We start from the raw sequence: 13,458 nt of genomic DNA, 5'->3' as shown, positions 1-13,458 counted from the left end.
TTGAAACTGTTAGCTCAAAAAATTACGTTAAATATGAAATGTGTATGGTTTTTAAATATATGGATACTTTGTTTTTCACTTCTTTTCATAATTACATCATCACGCTTTGTGTTTCTATTTTTGTTTTTATCAAGTTGGCAGTTATGAGTAAGAGTAATGCGTTTTAACAAAGATAGTAAAGTTGAAAGGCGAACACAATGTGCATACGATCGATGCTGGTGAAAAAAATAAATTCCAGTTTGATTGGCTAATTATAGCAGTTAAAGTGACTAAAATTGTTAGTAACAATTCTATCAGAAGATATTAAAGTGAAAGTTTGCTTTAATTTAAAATGATTGACTGGTAATTTAAAATGATGATTAAGCTGTGACTTCCTATAATTACCTACTTTTCTTAAATATAGTAGTGGTCACAGAATCTTAAATTTATATTTGAGAAAAATTTAAATTTCACTGTCTAAATGCCACTTTTAATATAAAATAAAAATCTCCTGACGGAGTTAAAAGTTGCGTTTTTTTAAAATCTCATTGATATCACAGTACTATATAGACCACTTCCTCCCAGTAACTGCGTTGTAAACTTCAGCTTTTTTTATTTATTTTTGTCCACTTTCATGCCTGCTCTGTTAATCAGCCTTTTATTTATCTGTAATATTTTTAGGAATAAGAATTGTGGTTCAGCATCAGTATATAGTGATTCATCCAGTATTATTTACATTCCATTTTTAGGTTCATAAAGCTAAGAAAGTTAAGGTATCAAATGAACAAGATAGTGATAAAGGAATTTGTGTTCTGTGCATCAAATCAGATCCTAACATTTCTTGCCGTGGCTGCCAGAAAGAATTTCATCTAAGTTGTTTGGGTTTACTTTCAGCTAATGGATTTGAATGTGCAGAATGTAAATCAGGTAATCCTTTTTAATAATCTGATTTTTTTTAAATAATTCATGTTATTTTTAACTGTATCATACTACCAATTAAAATTTAGTAAAATGTTAAGATAAAACTAGAAATCAATACAAAGAATAATTTTTTTTCCATCTATTTCAAAGGAAAACACACAAAGCTGTTAGCGTGGATTGGTAAAAAGGACAATAGAGCATTATCTCCATAACAATAGAACATTTTAACGGTTTTGGATTTTATGTTTTTAGAACTTTTTTTTGTCAATTTTTTGTAATAGATTAAGCAAATTGTTTGAAATAATCAAGATTGTTTTTTTCTTTTTTTATAATAAAATAAAGTTAAATTCATTATATAATCAGACGTTTTGTATTAAAATAAAATTACAAAGTAGAAAAATTGTATGTATTTCATAATTTAATAATTCAGTTCTTAATTATCATAAATTTACATACGGATTTGAATCTCATGAAATCTTCTATATTTTAAGTGATTTTTTCTGCAATTTCGTATTGAATCTTCTACAATTTTAAAAATTTAGGTTGACAAGTATGCATCTATTATGAATTATATATACCTTTTCCCCTTATTGTGAGACAAAACAGACTTTTTAAATAAAATAGAAAGCACATTTGGTGCTATCACAGCATTTAATTATAATTAATCAAACATTTGTGACAAGGGAAAGTGGCCAAGTAATTCGATATCCTCTATTTTTAATGCAGGAGAAAGCCTGCTACCCGAATTCATTGTTTTTTTTTTAAACCCTGGAAACTACGCTTCTGAAGGGATGTATCACAATTTTTTGTTTTTCACCTTGTCTTTGATTTTCTGTATACATGATGCATTATAGTGCTCATAAGTAGAATCACTGCTAACTTCACATTTTATTTGTTAAAATTATTGCATTTCGACATTACTATTTTTTTCCTATGTAATTGTTTTGCTAATAAAAATATGTTTAAATTTTTTAGGTGTTCGTACTTGCTTTTCATGTGAGAAGTCTGATGAAGCTGTTATCAAGTGTGGACATCCTAAATGTTTTAAATATTATCATCCTGATTGCCTAAAACAACTACCAGGTAGTTATGAAAAGAACCAAGTCTGTCCCTTGCATACTTGTTTAACATGCTATACTGAAGATCATAGGAATCTCGCTGCTCGTAAAGGTAACTTTTACTTGTTTAACTAACCTTTAAACTAACCTTTTCATCATTCATTTTTAAGCCTTGAAATATTGCATTCGTTAATTATCTTAATAAATATTTTTATTTGAATTTAGTAGTACATTGTTTGTTTGGAGTATATTATAGGTGTATGAGCTCTTAAATATAAGTAAGTAATCAGTGGGTTATTTGTTAAAAGTGATACATTCAATGATGTAGATCATAGACCAATGGTATAGCAGAACTTTTTGTTGCATCTAAACATTTATTGAGTCTTCTTGTTTCGAACTAATGGTGCCAGGTTATTCTGTATTAAATCATCCATTCAAATCGCAATTTGTAACACCAAGTTGATGGGTGAAAATTGGTGAACATATTTAACTTAGTGATATAGAAATATTTGCAAAACTTTATAGAAAGTACATTACAGAACATTTTATCTGGTATTCAGAAAGCTAACAAATTTTGAACTAGAACGATTAAGGCAATATGCAGAAATTCTAATCATCCTTGAAGTTGAGTAGATGGGAAAGTAAGGGGGGCAATAAACAGCATAATAACAATAAAAAAATTTATAGTATGTGAGTAGTGCAAAGGGCAAACATTTTCTAAAACAATGGCAACTATGCAGTAACTTTCTTTTTAATATAGAGAAACAATATATTCTCATTACTATTTTCAGTAGTTTTTATTACTTGGTACACTTAAGTTATAGAAATGAGTAGTTTCTATTACTTTTGCTTTAGTCTAACTTTACTAGTATCACTGTAACAGAGTAATATTTTTACCTCGTGTTAAAATTCTTTTTATGTTTCATATAAAAATTCTTGTTTATGTTTAATATTAAAATTTTTGCTTCATATTGATTTTTTCTTCTTTCAATTTAGGAAGTTTGATTACTTGTTTTAAGTGTCCGTCTGCCTTTCACGCACGTGAGTCCTGCATACCAGCTGGCTGTGTTGAATTAATTACCAATGCCATAATATTATGTCCTTTTCACTTTGTGCTGGAAAGAAAAAATTCTAAGCGATCTGCACTTATTAATGTCAATAATTGTGTGTCATGTAGTGAAGGTAATTATAATTCAATATTCTATGTTATACATTGCATATCAGAGTGATAGATCCAATTACATTTTTCAAATTTTCAATTCGTAATGAACAATAAGTCTTATATTTAAGGTCAGAGTAGTTTCACTATGTTAAAGTAAAAGTATGGCTGATCATTAAAAGGGCGATTCTTTCGTTACGTGTGTTACTTTTACACGACATATTTCAACTTCAACACTTATTATAATAAACTTGTTAGTTATTTTTTATGTTTTTCTTAATTTGTTGTTAAATCTATATGTGTTGTAAGTTTACAAAACAAAGATTGAAGGCGCAAATTAATTTGATGTTGAAAAAAAAAATTTCTGAAATTTTGTTACGTGTGTTACCCTTTATAATGCTAGATATTTGAAACTTTGAATATATTCATTTAATTCTGTGAAGTATAAAGGCAAAAAATTAAGATATTTTCTTTTATAGAGAGATACAATATCGAAGCTGTGTTTAGTGATTTTTAAAAATTTCTTGCAACAGTAAAAACTTCTTTATTTTGGTGAAATTGGTGCGTTACGTGTGTTAACTGAACGTTACGTGTGTTACCCTTTGTGAATATTTCAACTGAGAAGTCATAAATGTTGCACTAAAACATTTATTTATTTTAATTTAGCAGAAGAAAAACAATTTATTTTAGCAAATAAAATAGTTAATGGTCTGGAAAGATGGTTGTAGCCCTTCTTTATACTGGTTTAGAGAGTAAAACATAGCAAATCTTAGGCACATCTATTCCTTCAAAATCATTTCTGTTTGGAAACAAAAATATGCATATTTTCCAATTATTTTATGCAAATATTGCATTTTAAGTTTACAAGCATGTGCATTTGCGTCAATAATGTTCCCGAGATAGAGCATATGTCGTTTTAATTTCAGTTATGGGCGCACTTCTGATCAGGAGGGAACAGAAATTGACTTACTGGCTATTTGTGTGCCACAATGTGCATCAATGCATCTTATTCAAGTATCTAACGATACTTATGCATAGATTTTATGCTTTGTATTACCATTGCCATGTATTGATCTTTTCAATTAATATCTTTATTTCCTTTTGGCTAATATATAATACTGTTGTATTAGGCATGAGTTGATTGGTTAGCTTTGCAAACAACACTGGATAGCAAATAAATTTTTTGTATAACAACACAATGATATAAATAACTTTGCTTTTTGCTTCGCTTTCAAGATTTTGTACTACACACCTATCCCATAGAAGGAACTTCTGCATGTGATATCGTAAAATATTTCCAAATTAATTTCTTTTTTTATATTTTGATTGACAAAATATGAAATAATTCAACCATATATTTATTTTTAAATTCTTAACTTGACTTATTACTATAGAAGGTTTCTGTTAGCTCATCTTCTGAAGTAGAATCGTTTTTAAACAGTCTTAAAATAAAAGTGTAGACATTGTTTCACCTTTGTCTTTGCCTTAGGAAAATACTGTAAAGGACTCTATTTTAAACTCTTTAGGAGAGTATCGTCTAAGACAACAGCTGCTGTGAATAACGGAACTGTGGCTGGATAGCATAATGCTGATTGAAATTCGTTTTGATATTCAAAAGAATATATCTCTGCAAAGTGAACTTGAATTTCCCTGGTTTTAATGCTAGATATGTTTGTTTGGAAAGTATCACCTCGGATTCTTTCAACTCTTACGTATTATTGAAAGTTAGTCCAATTTTCAAGAGTTATTTCAAAACATTCTTCTTGCACATTTTCCATTATATATTTTTTATTGTGAGCTATTGTCATCTTTTTCTCATCGTTACCAAACTGCAATAAATGATGGTTAAAAACCTATAACAAGCAATGAGAAATTTTTGTAAGTATCAGAAGCCCCCTTCCAACAATTAGATCCAAAATTTCTTTTACTTTATATGCATAAATACTTCTACCATCACCATGTATTGTCATAAACTTAATTTTAGCCTTCCAATTAAAGAATAAAAATTTCATGATATTTGTTTTGATTCTAAGTTTTACAGTAGCAATAAATTTTTTAGTCATAAAGCACTAAATATGGAAAATTAAACAATGTTTAGGATGCAACTGACAAAAATCAGTATAAGCCTCTCTTAGAAACATTGTTGGATAGTTCTTTCGTTTTATTGCCCATTTTTCCCCGTAATAATCCAGAGAACCAGCTCTTGTTTCAATACAAGCATAGTATAAACAATCTAACTTTTGAAGAAAATCCATTTATTAATAATTAAGTTCATCTGAAATACTTAGTGGTGAACCTTTTACATCATTATCAATCTGTTTTGAAAGTTCAAGTCTAACTTTCATTATTTCCTTATTTTCTTTCCTTTGAAGTGCAGAGTCTTATGCTCTTTTCTTTTTTTCTTCATCTTCTTATTCTTTTAAATCCAGATAAGGACACTATTTTAAGCTTATCCATTTTATAATAATCTAGCAAATGCAGTCGAAATATTCTACTTAAACATAAACGTATAACAAATAGAAGTTTGGGAAAACAATTTCCAAAAGTTTCAAAATTATCGTCTTATTATGCTGTTTTTTTATTAATGCTTATACCGACCTGATTTTACAAAAAACCACAATCTTACAATTCCGTATTTGTGGCATTGAAGTTGCGCGGCGGTTATAAAAAATGTCCGAACATGATTTAAATCTTTTATTGAAAATAAATAAATAATTAAAGTGCATAAGTACCTCTAACACACATAACAGTAACGCGCGTAACTTTTCGTTACGTGTGTTACCTTGAATAAAATTAATTATAAAATTTTAACTATTGGCAGTTTTAATTCGAGAATTTTTTCCGTTGCATATCTTGCCTTCTTAATTTATAAAACAAGAAATTTTTAAATTTTCTTTTTTACTAAAGTTTTTACAGAAAAAAATGCAAAATTATGTTACGTGTGTTACTGGGAAATTAGACTATCTTGATTAATCGACTTTCAAACAAGCAAAAAAATTTAGGCCAAATTAAAAAAATACATTAAACAATGATAAAAGAGTAAAATAGTTATATTTATTACTAAAAACTATTTTATTGCTCTTTAATATTTTAAGAACTCCATTGGAATATAACATAACAAAGAAGAGAACTCCTGTTAAAATTCATAGTGTTCCACCTTTTGTTAGAATTCACATAAATATTTTTTGTAATTCAAAAAACTATCTTAACTATTGAAAAATGTACATCTTCTAGATTCCGAAATTGTGTCATTTTTGATTTTACGATAATTTTGAAAATTTAGTCACTCTGGACCTCTTTTCGTGGAATCGCCCAAAAGTATACACCGAATAGCCATTACATTAAGACCATCCTCCTTCTATAACAATGGGATTGCCCAGATTTTCATGGTTTCTCGCCCAGGAACAATGTTTTCATGGGGCACATTAGGACCCATAATCCTCATAGAACAATCCCTGACGTCTGTAAGCTACTTGAATATAGTTGCAGACCAGGTTCACCCATTCATGGCAGCAGTTTTTCCTGCGGGGGATGGTGTTTACCAACATGATAATGCACCATGTCATAAGGGTCGAATCGTCATGGATTGGTTCGAAGAACATTCCACTGACTTTCAAGTCATGACTTGGTCCCCAAATTCACCTGACCTTAATCCAATAGAGCATTTGTGGTCCTACATGGAAAACCAAATTCGTGCTGCCTCGCTAGCCCCTCGAAATGTGAGGGAATTGCAGGACCAGTTGGTGAGCGCTTGGTACCAGATACCTCAGACTACCTATCAGCACCTTGTGGAATCAATGCCACGGTAGGTGCTAGCAGTTTTGAGGGCTAAAGGTGGTCCTACATGTTATTAGCAGTGTGGTCATAATGTAATGGCTCTTCGGTTTATGTTACTCTTTTACCTGTTTTTTAATTAACTAACTTATTTTTCAATAATATAAAATAGGACATTATGTTCCTCTGAGGAATGGGACTCACATTTTGAGAATCACTGAGCTAGTTGATAAAGTTATAGAAGCATTTTTCTGGTCTAAGATTCTCTTTCACTATATCCCTGTGACAGAATTATGGCGACATTGTCATAGAACATTACAGTGCTCATGTAAAAAGATTTTTCCTTTGGGAAGTAAAAAATTTTGGTTTTCTTTTCTGTATAAATTTTTGAAAGAGTTTTTTTCCTGCAGAATTATATTCAAAAGACTCCTTTCTCGTGCATTGAAGGGAAAGAAATGCCAGTGAGTTTTCAAAAGAATTAATTAATCAATGTGTTACATTAGTCCCTTTTTTTAAAATTTGGTTGAAGAAAAATCAATCAATATTTTTAATATATTACGCACATGAAGATTTTAAATTATGCATTTGAATCTTCACTTTGTCACTCAAAACTTAAGCTGATTGCATTGTAAATGTATGTAATGAATTTTTTTTGGCAATTATTTACTACGAATATTTCCTTTTTGTTTTTGAAATCCTGATACTTTTTAATTTCTCAGTTATTTTAATCCTTGTATTGTTTCAATCGTTTATGTGACTGCTATGAATGCTTAAATTTTTTAAAAAATGCTGACTCTTTTCATAAAATTTTAAATTTTTAAAATAGCGGTTATTTTTTAGTTTCTATTATTTCTACACATAAAATTTAAATAGTGCACTTAGCTAATCTCGTTTTGATACGTTCAATTTATGATCTCTGAAGTTGATATTAATTTTCACAAGGCTTTTAAATATCCCTATATACTTCAGACAATATGAGAAATTCGAATCGCACATTTGAGTATTTACTTTTTAATGCAAGATTCTATAAATTTTTTCGGCAGTTATTGCGATTGATTTCCACATAGTTTTTAAAATCCAATATTTTTAAGACTCGGGGATGAGATTCTTCCTCGGATTTCCGCTTTTTTTCATATTTTTCCATTTTTCCCGCTAATTTCCGCTGAAATTTTTTTTGTTTTTTTTGCACAAGTTAAAATATTTTATGAGGAATTTAATTTTCCGCAAAACGAAATTATTGAAGTCCTCATTCCTCCCTCTGAAGTTTCTCTAAAAATCATTTCCTTGGGATAAAACTGGTTGACCTTTATACAGGGATGAGATTTTTTTCGCTTTTGTCTCTCGAATTTCAGCCTTTTTATCAAAAACTCCAATTCTCTAAAAGTTTTGTTTTTTTAAATTTTTTTTTATAAATATCCCGCTTTTTTTTTGAAAATTCAGTCATGGAAGTAAAATAATTATATTTATTTACGAATTTCGAAGAAAAACAGAAAATTCAAACTACATCCTAGCTGCTAACCCTTCCGCATTTTTACTTATATTAGCTATTTTCTCCGATTTCACGCATGGAAAATAAGATTTTCCGTATTTTTTATCTGTCGGCAGGATAGCTCGTATTTTCGTAATTCAGACATCGCTGCTTCTTGTATTCTGGAGTGAAAGCAAACAAAAAAAAAAGAGAAAAAAAAATAAAGGTGGATTTGCAGTGAAAATATTTATTTACTCATTCAATTAATCTTGTAAATTTTTATTTATTATGTTTAAACAAAAAACAATACAAACAAGCCTTTTAGAAATCCCAAGTCCAGACTCTGCAAATATCTCGATTTTAATATCAATCATCGATTTTCGTATTTAAAAGTTGCACATTGCAATTCTTATTTACGCTTTTTAAATATTGTACATTATGACTCGTATTTACGAGATTTAAAAATCCAATATCGTGTTTTGTAGTTATGCATTTTTAAAATCGTGATTTTTATTATCAAGCATCGATTTTCGTATTTACCTGATTTAAAAGTTGAACGTTGCGATTCTTATTCTGGCAATTTAAATATTTGTGCATTGCGATTCTTATTTACGAGATTTAAAAAACCAATATCGCGATTTGTATTTACGTGCTTTTAAAACCCCGTGTAGCTACGCGAGCTTAAAATCCAATGTCGTGATTCGTTTTTGCGGTTGTAATATCGCGCGATTTAAAAATTATGCATCGTGATCTAAAAATTACGCATCATGATTTGTATTTTCACATTTTTTAAATTCGATGTAGAGTTTCATATTCACGTGATTTAAAAGCCTCATATCTGGATTTATAATCACATGGTTTACAAGTTTAAAAATCACATTTTTTTGTCAAATTTTTGTTTATATATTTATATATATATATATATATATATCCCAGCAAAAACAAATCTGTAGGTCCAGCTCCACAAAACTGCTGTTTGCCACCAGCTAAAGCGACGGGTCTGTGCCGGCAAAAGTCACTTTCAACTGTACTAAAGTGAATGGCTGGCCTTCTGGCGAGCCAACAATACCGGCCTATCGATGGCCGGTAGTACCTAACCCAGCAGTTACTGTCTAAAACGCGCTGGGTGAGTGATTGCCCGACATTTTCCAGTAGAGGGTAATCAATGAATCAATAATTGAGGGCCAGCAATTTATATACACCCAGCAGCATCCCTTTAGTTTATAGAGGTTTACGAGAGGTCATTGACCTAGTTACAGGAGTAATTAAAACCCACAAACCTAATTTTTATTTAATTCAATTAGCTAAATAAATATGTAGAAATATGTAAAAATGCTAAATAAATAAATATGTTTAATATCAATCATCGATTTTCGTATTTAAAAGTTGCACATTGCAATTCTTATTTACGCTTTTTAAATATTGTACATTATGACTCGTATTTACGAGATTTAAAAATCCAATATCGTGTTTTGTAGTTATGCATTTTTAAAATCGTGATTTTTATTATCAAGCATCGATTTTCGTATTTACCTGATTTAAAAGTTGAACGTTGCGATTCTTATTCTGGCAATTTAAATATTTGTGCATTGCGATTCTTATTTACGAGATTTAAAAAACCAATATCGCGATTTGTATTTACGTGCTTTTAAAACCCCGTGTAGCTACGCGAGCTTAAAATCCAATGTCGTGATTCGTTTTTGCGGTTGTAATATCGCGCGATTTAAAAATTATGCATCGTGATCTAAAAATTACGCATCATGATTTGTATTTTCACATTTTTTAAATTCGATGTAGAGTTTCATATTCACGTGATTTAAAAGCCTCATATCTGGATTTATAATCACATGGTTTACAAGTTTAAAAATCACATTTTTTTGTCAAATTTTTGTTTATATATTTATATATATATATATATATATATATATATATATCCCAGCAAAAACAAATCTGTAGGTCCAGCTCCACAAAACTGCTGTTTGCCACCAGCTAAAGCGACGGGTCTGTGCCGGCAAAAGTCACTTTCAACTGTACTAAAGTGAATGGCTGGCCTTCTGGCGAGCCAACAATACCGGCCTATCGATTGCCGGTAGTACCTAACCCAGCAGTTACTGTCTAAAACGCGCTGGGTGAGTGATTGCCCGACATTTTCCAGTAGAGGGTAATCAATGAATCAATAATTGAGGGCCAGCAATTTATATACACCCAGCAGCATCCCTTTAGTTTATAGAGGTTTACGAGAGGTCATTGACCTAGTTACAGGAGTAATTAAAACCCACAAACCTAATTTTTATTTAATTCAATTAGCTAATTAAATATCTAGCTATCTAATACATTTCTGAATAAATTATTAATATATGAACTAAGAAAATATTTCTAGGTTAATTTTTTCATTTAAATTGTTTTATGCAAAGAATATTTTTTACACAGTTCAACCCCTTAGTCCTAAAGATTTGCTGTGCACAATCTATGCTTCCACTTATCAATACATTTTTAAACTAGGTAAACATATGTAATAATCTTTTCTTTACAGTGATATTCTACTTAAAAGCAGAATAATAAAACTGCTGTCCAGAATTATGAAAATTCTGTATCTCACAAGTAATTTTTCAAGTTTTAACTTGAAGTCAATATATATGTCTATAATAGCTTGTAGTCAGTATATATATGTTTTAAAATAAAAGCTGTGTTCTTAAGGAATCTAGTGATACTATTGTACCCTATACAAAAATAAATACAACCTACAGCCGATAATATTAAGAGGCTGTCCAGAGATGATCATTTAGTGCGATACTGATCATGAATTCATGTTTTACTGATTATATTTAGTCTTGCAGCAAATTTAACAAAAAATAGGTGTATTGGACAAAAATGTACTAATGTAATGAATTGAATGTACCCTGAAATTAGTTAAATGAATAATCAACATTGTCTCTTGCAAACATTTTATTATACAAAGACATATAAATACAAAGACATAACCTTAATCAATACAAATATTACACAAATTTCAATTTAATTTTAAAAATAATAAAAACAACAGAGAAATCATATCTCACTCAGTAAATCAGAGAATCACTTGGAATAGCACAGAAGAGTTCTCCTGAAAGAGAGGATAATAAAATAAAAATTATGCAAATCGTATATTTTAAAAACATAAGTATTTTTGTGAAAATGAGCTTTTAAAACTAAAATTTCTATCGAAAAGTTTTTGCTTTTATCATTTCATTGATAAATTTTGACTCATCAAATTAGTCTCAAATTAGTAACACCATGCAAAACATACACCTGTCTTATAATTTAGAAAGATTTTGAACATAAAATTCCTTTCTGAATGAAATTATTGAATATTGACTCACGAACCCATTAAGATTGACAACTAGTACATGAAAATCTAACTGTTAAATGAAAAGTTATTCAGGGTGCTTAATTTTGTGCTCACCTTTTCTCAGAAAATATTTAATTTTAAAAAACATGCAGTTTTTTCTTCATTAATTTTATGGTGCTCAATTTTATTGCATTTAATATTTAAAACAATTATGATATTCTAATGTAAATTATTGTTTCAAGGAAAGGTATAGAAGAAAAATTACTTTTAAATATATATTACTTACATGCACGAATGTATCAATAGTATTTCTTTTTCGCTTTACTTTTATGATTAAATTTTTAATTGTATACCCTTGACAAAAAAAATTTCAAAATTTACAACATTTTTCATATTAAAATAGGCATCAAAACAATAATATGTATTGAATTGAAACCAGAATTGAAACCATATGAAAAAAGGTTGCTCAAAATTTGCTAGTTAAAAAGGCAGATAATTTTACAATTCTGTAATAACTTTATAAATCAATAAATTCTTAAATTACTTTAATGGTGATGCTTTGTGAAATTAATATTTTCCTCATATAAAAAACACAAGAACTAGATAAGAATAACGACAGATTTGACCAATGTCACGATTTCCGTAATGTCTTTATATAACTGGTATAGATGTAAGACAAAAAATGAAAAGTTTACATAAATATTAATAACATTGTTTACATCTCTGATGAAATTTCTTTTCCTCAAATTTTTTTATTAATTTAGTTCCTTCTTTTAACAAAAAATATTTGTTAAATACTCCATTACTATGCCTAGGAATAAAAAAGGGAAAGGTGCTTCCTAAAAAAAAAAGGGTACACCGAGTTTTTAAAGGGCTTTTAATTAACACCGTAAATAGTTAACAAAATGTGTACTATTATGTAACAGCTGAATTCGATTCTTAACGACTGTAAAATTACCATCCTATACCTACTATTTTACATGTATATTTCAAAAAGTAGTTCTCACCCATTATCAAAATGAGAAAAATTTGTAGCTTACAAAGAAAAAAAACATGCTAATAGAAAATCATTGTGCAATAGAAAACATTGTGCAATAGAAAAAAATATTGTTAAACTTGAAGGCTTTTTCCATAATTTAAACTATTAACTAATAAACGATTAATTAAAAATAAATATTGAAAGGTACATATTTTTAAAAAAAATATTCATTTCAAATTTTTTTAAAAAATCTTTTAATAAACTTATTGATACTAAAAAAATCTTTTAAAAATTTAACCAGTTGAGAATTAACAAAGTAAATATTTGTAATGGTATCTGAATCAAACTTATTAACACGAATAATTTTAAAAGTGTGTAATATCATTTACACATTAAATTTTTTAAAAGGAATATTATCAGACAGTGTCGTCAAAGGGCAGTGAGGACGGTTGGCCCTTCTCGAGGAGGTACACTGCATTTTTATTTGATACAGAAAAATTAGTTGTCATTTTCTGTAGATTAGAATAGCAGGAGTTGCACATTAACCACTTTCAACATATACTTTTCGAATTCTAGCAAATAAACTCTGTAATAGGATACACACATTATGGGCCACAAATAAAAAGAAACAAAACTTATTTAAATCTAATGAATAATTCAGAGAAAAATTAGACTGAAAACATTTAAACCTGTTTGATTGCCCAAGGACAGGAGCGTTACAATGGGCGTTTCCTTATTATAGACTTTTTTCCCTTTTTTTTTTAAATTGCAGGCATTGGGGGGTTGTCCCAT

At 29.1% G+C, this 13,458-nt stretch overlaps 1 protein-coding gene across 2 annotated transcripts in view; it reads left to right on the top strand.

The window, feature by feature from the left end:
- LOC107440919 (histone-lysine N-methyltransferase NSD2) overlaps positions 1-13,458 on the top strand; it is a 102,286-nt gene that overhangs the window by 13,990 nt on the left and 74,838 nt on the right. For both annotated transcript variants that reach the window (XM_016054009.4, XM_016054010.4), the window contains exons 6-8: positions 729-906; positions 1,876-2,070; positions 2,955-3,140. In XM_016054009.4, the coding sequence (XP_015909495.3) occupies positions 729-906; positions 1,876-2,070; positions 2,955-3,140 (559 nt within the window). The remainder of the gene's footprint in view (positions 1-728; positions 907-1,875; positions 2,071-2,954; positions 3,141-13,458) is intronic.

This window comes from Parasteatoda tepidariorum, chromosome 12 (assembly GCF_982258835.1).
Source record: "Parasteatoda tepidariorum strain Cologne lab strain chromosome 12, Ptep-v5.0, whole genome shotgun sequence".
Taxonomy (NCBI): Eukaryota; Metazoa; Arthropoda; class Arachnida; order Araneae; family Theridiidae; genus Parasteatoda; species Parasteatoda tepidariorum.
This window is presented reverse-complemented; position numbering and strand designations above follow the sequence as displayed.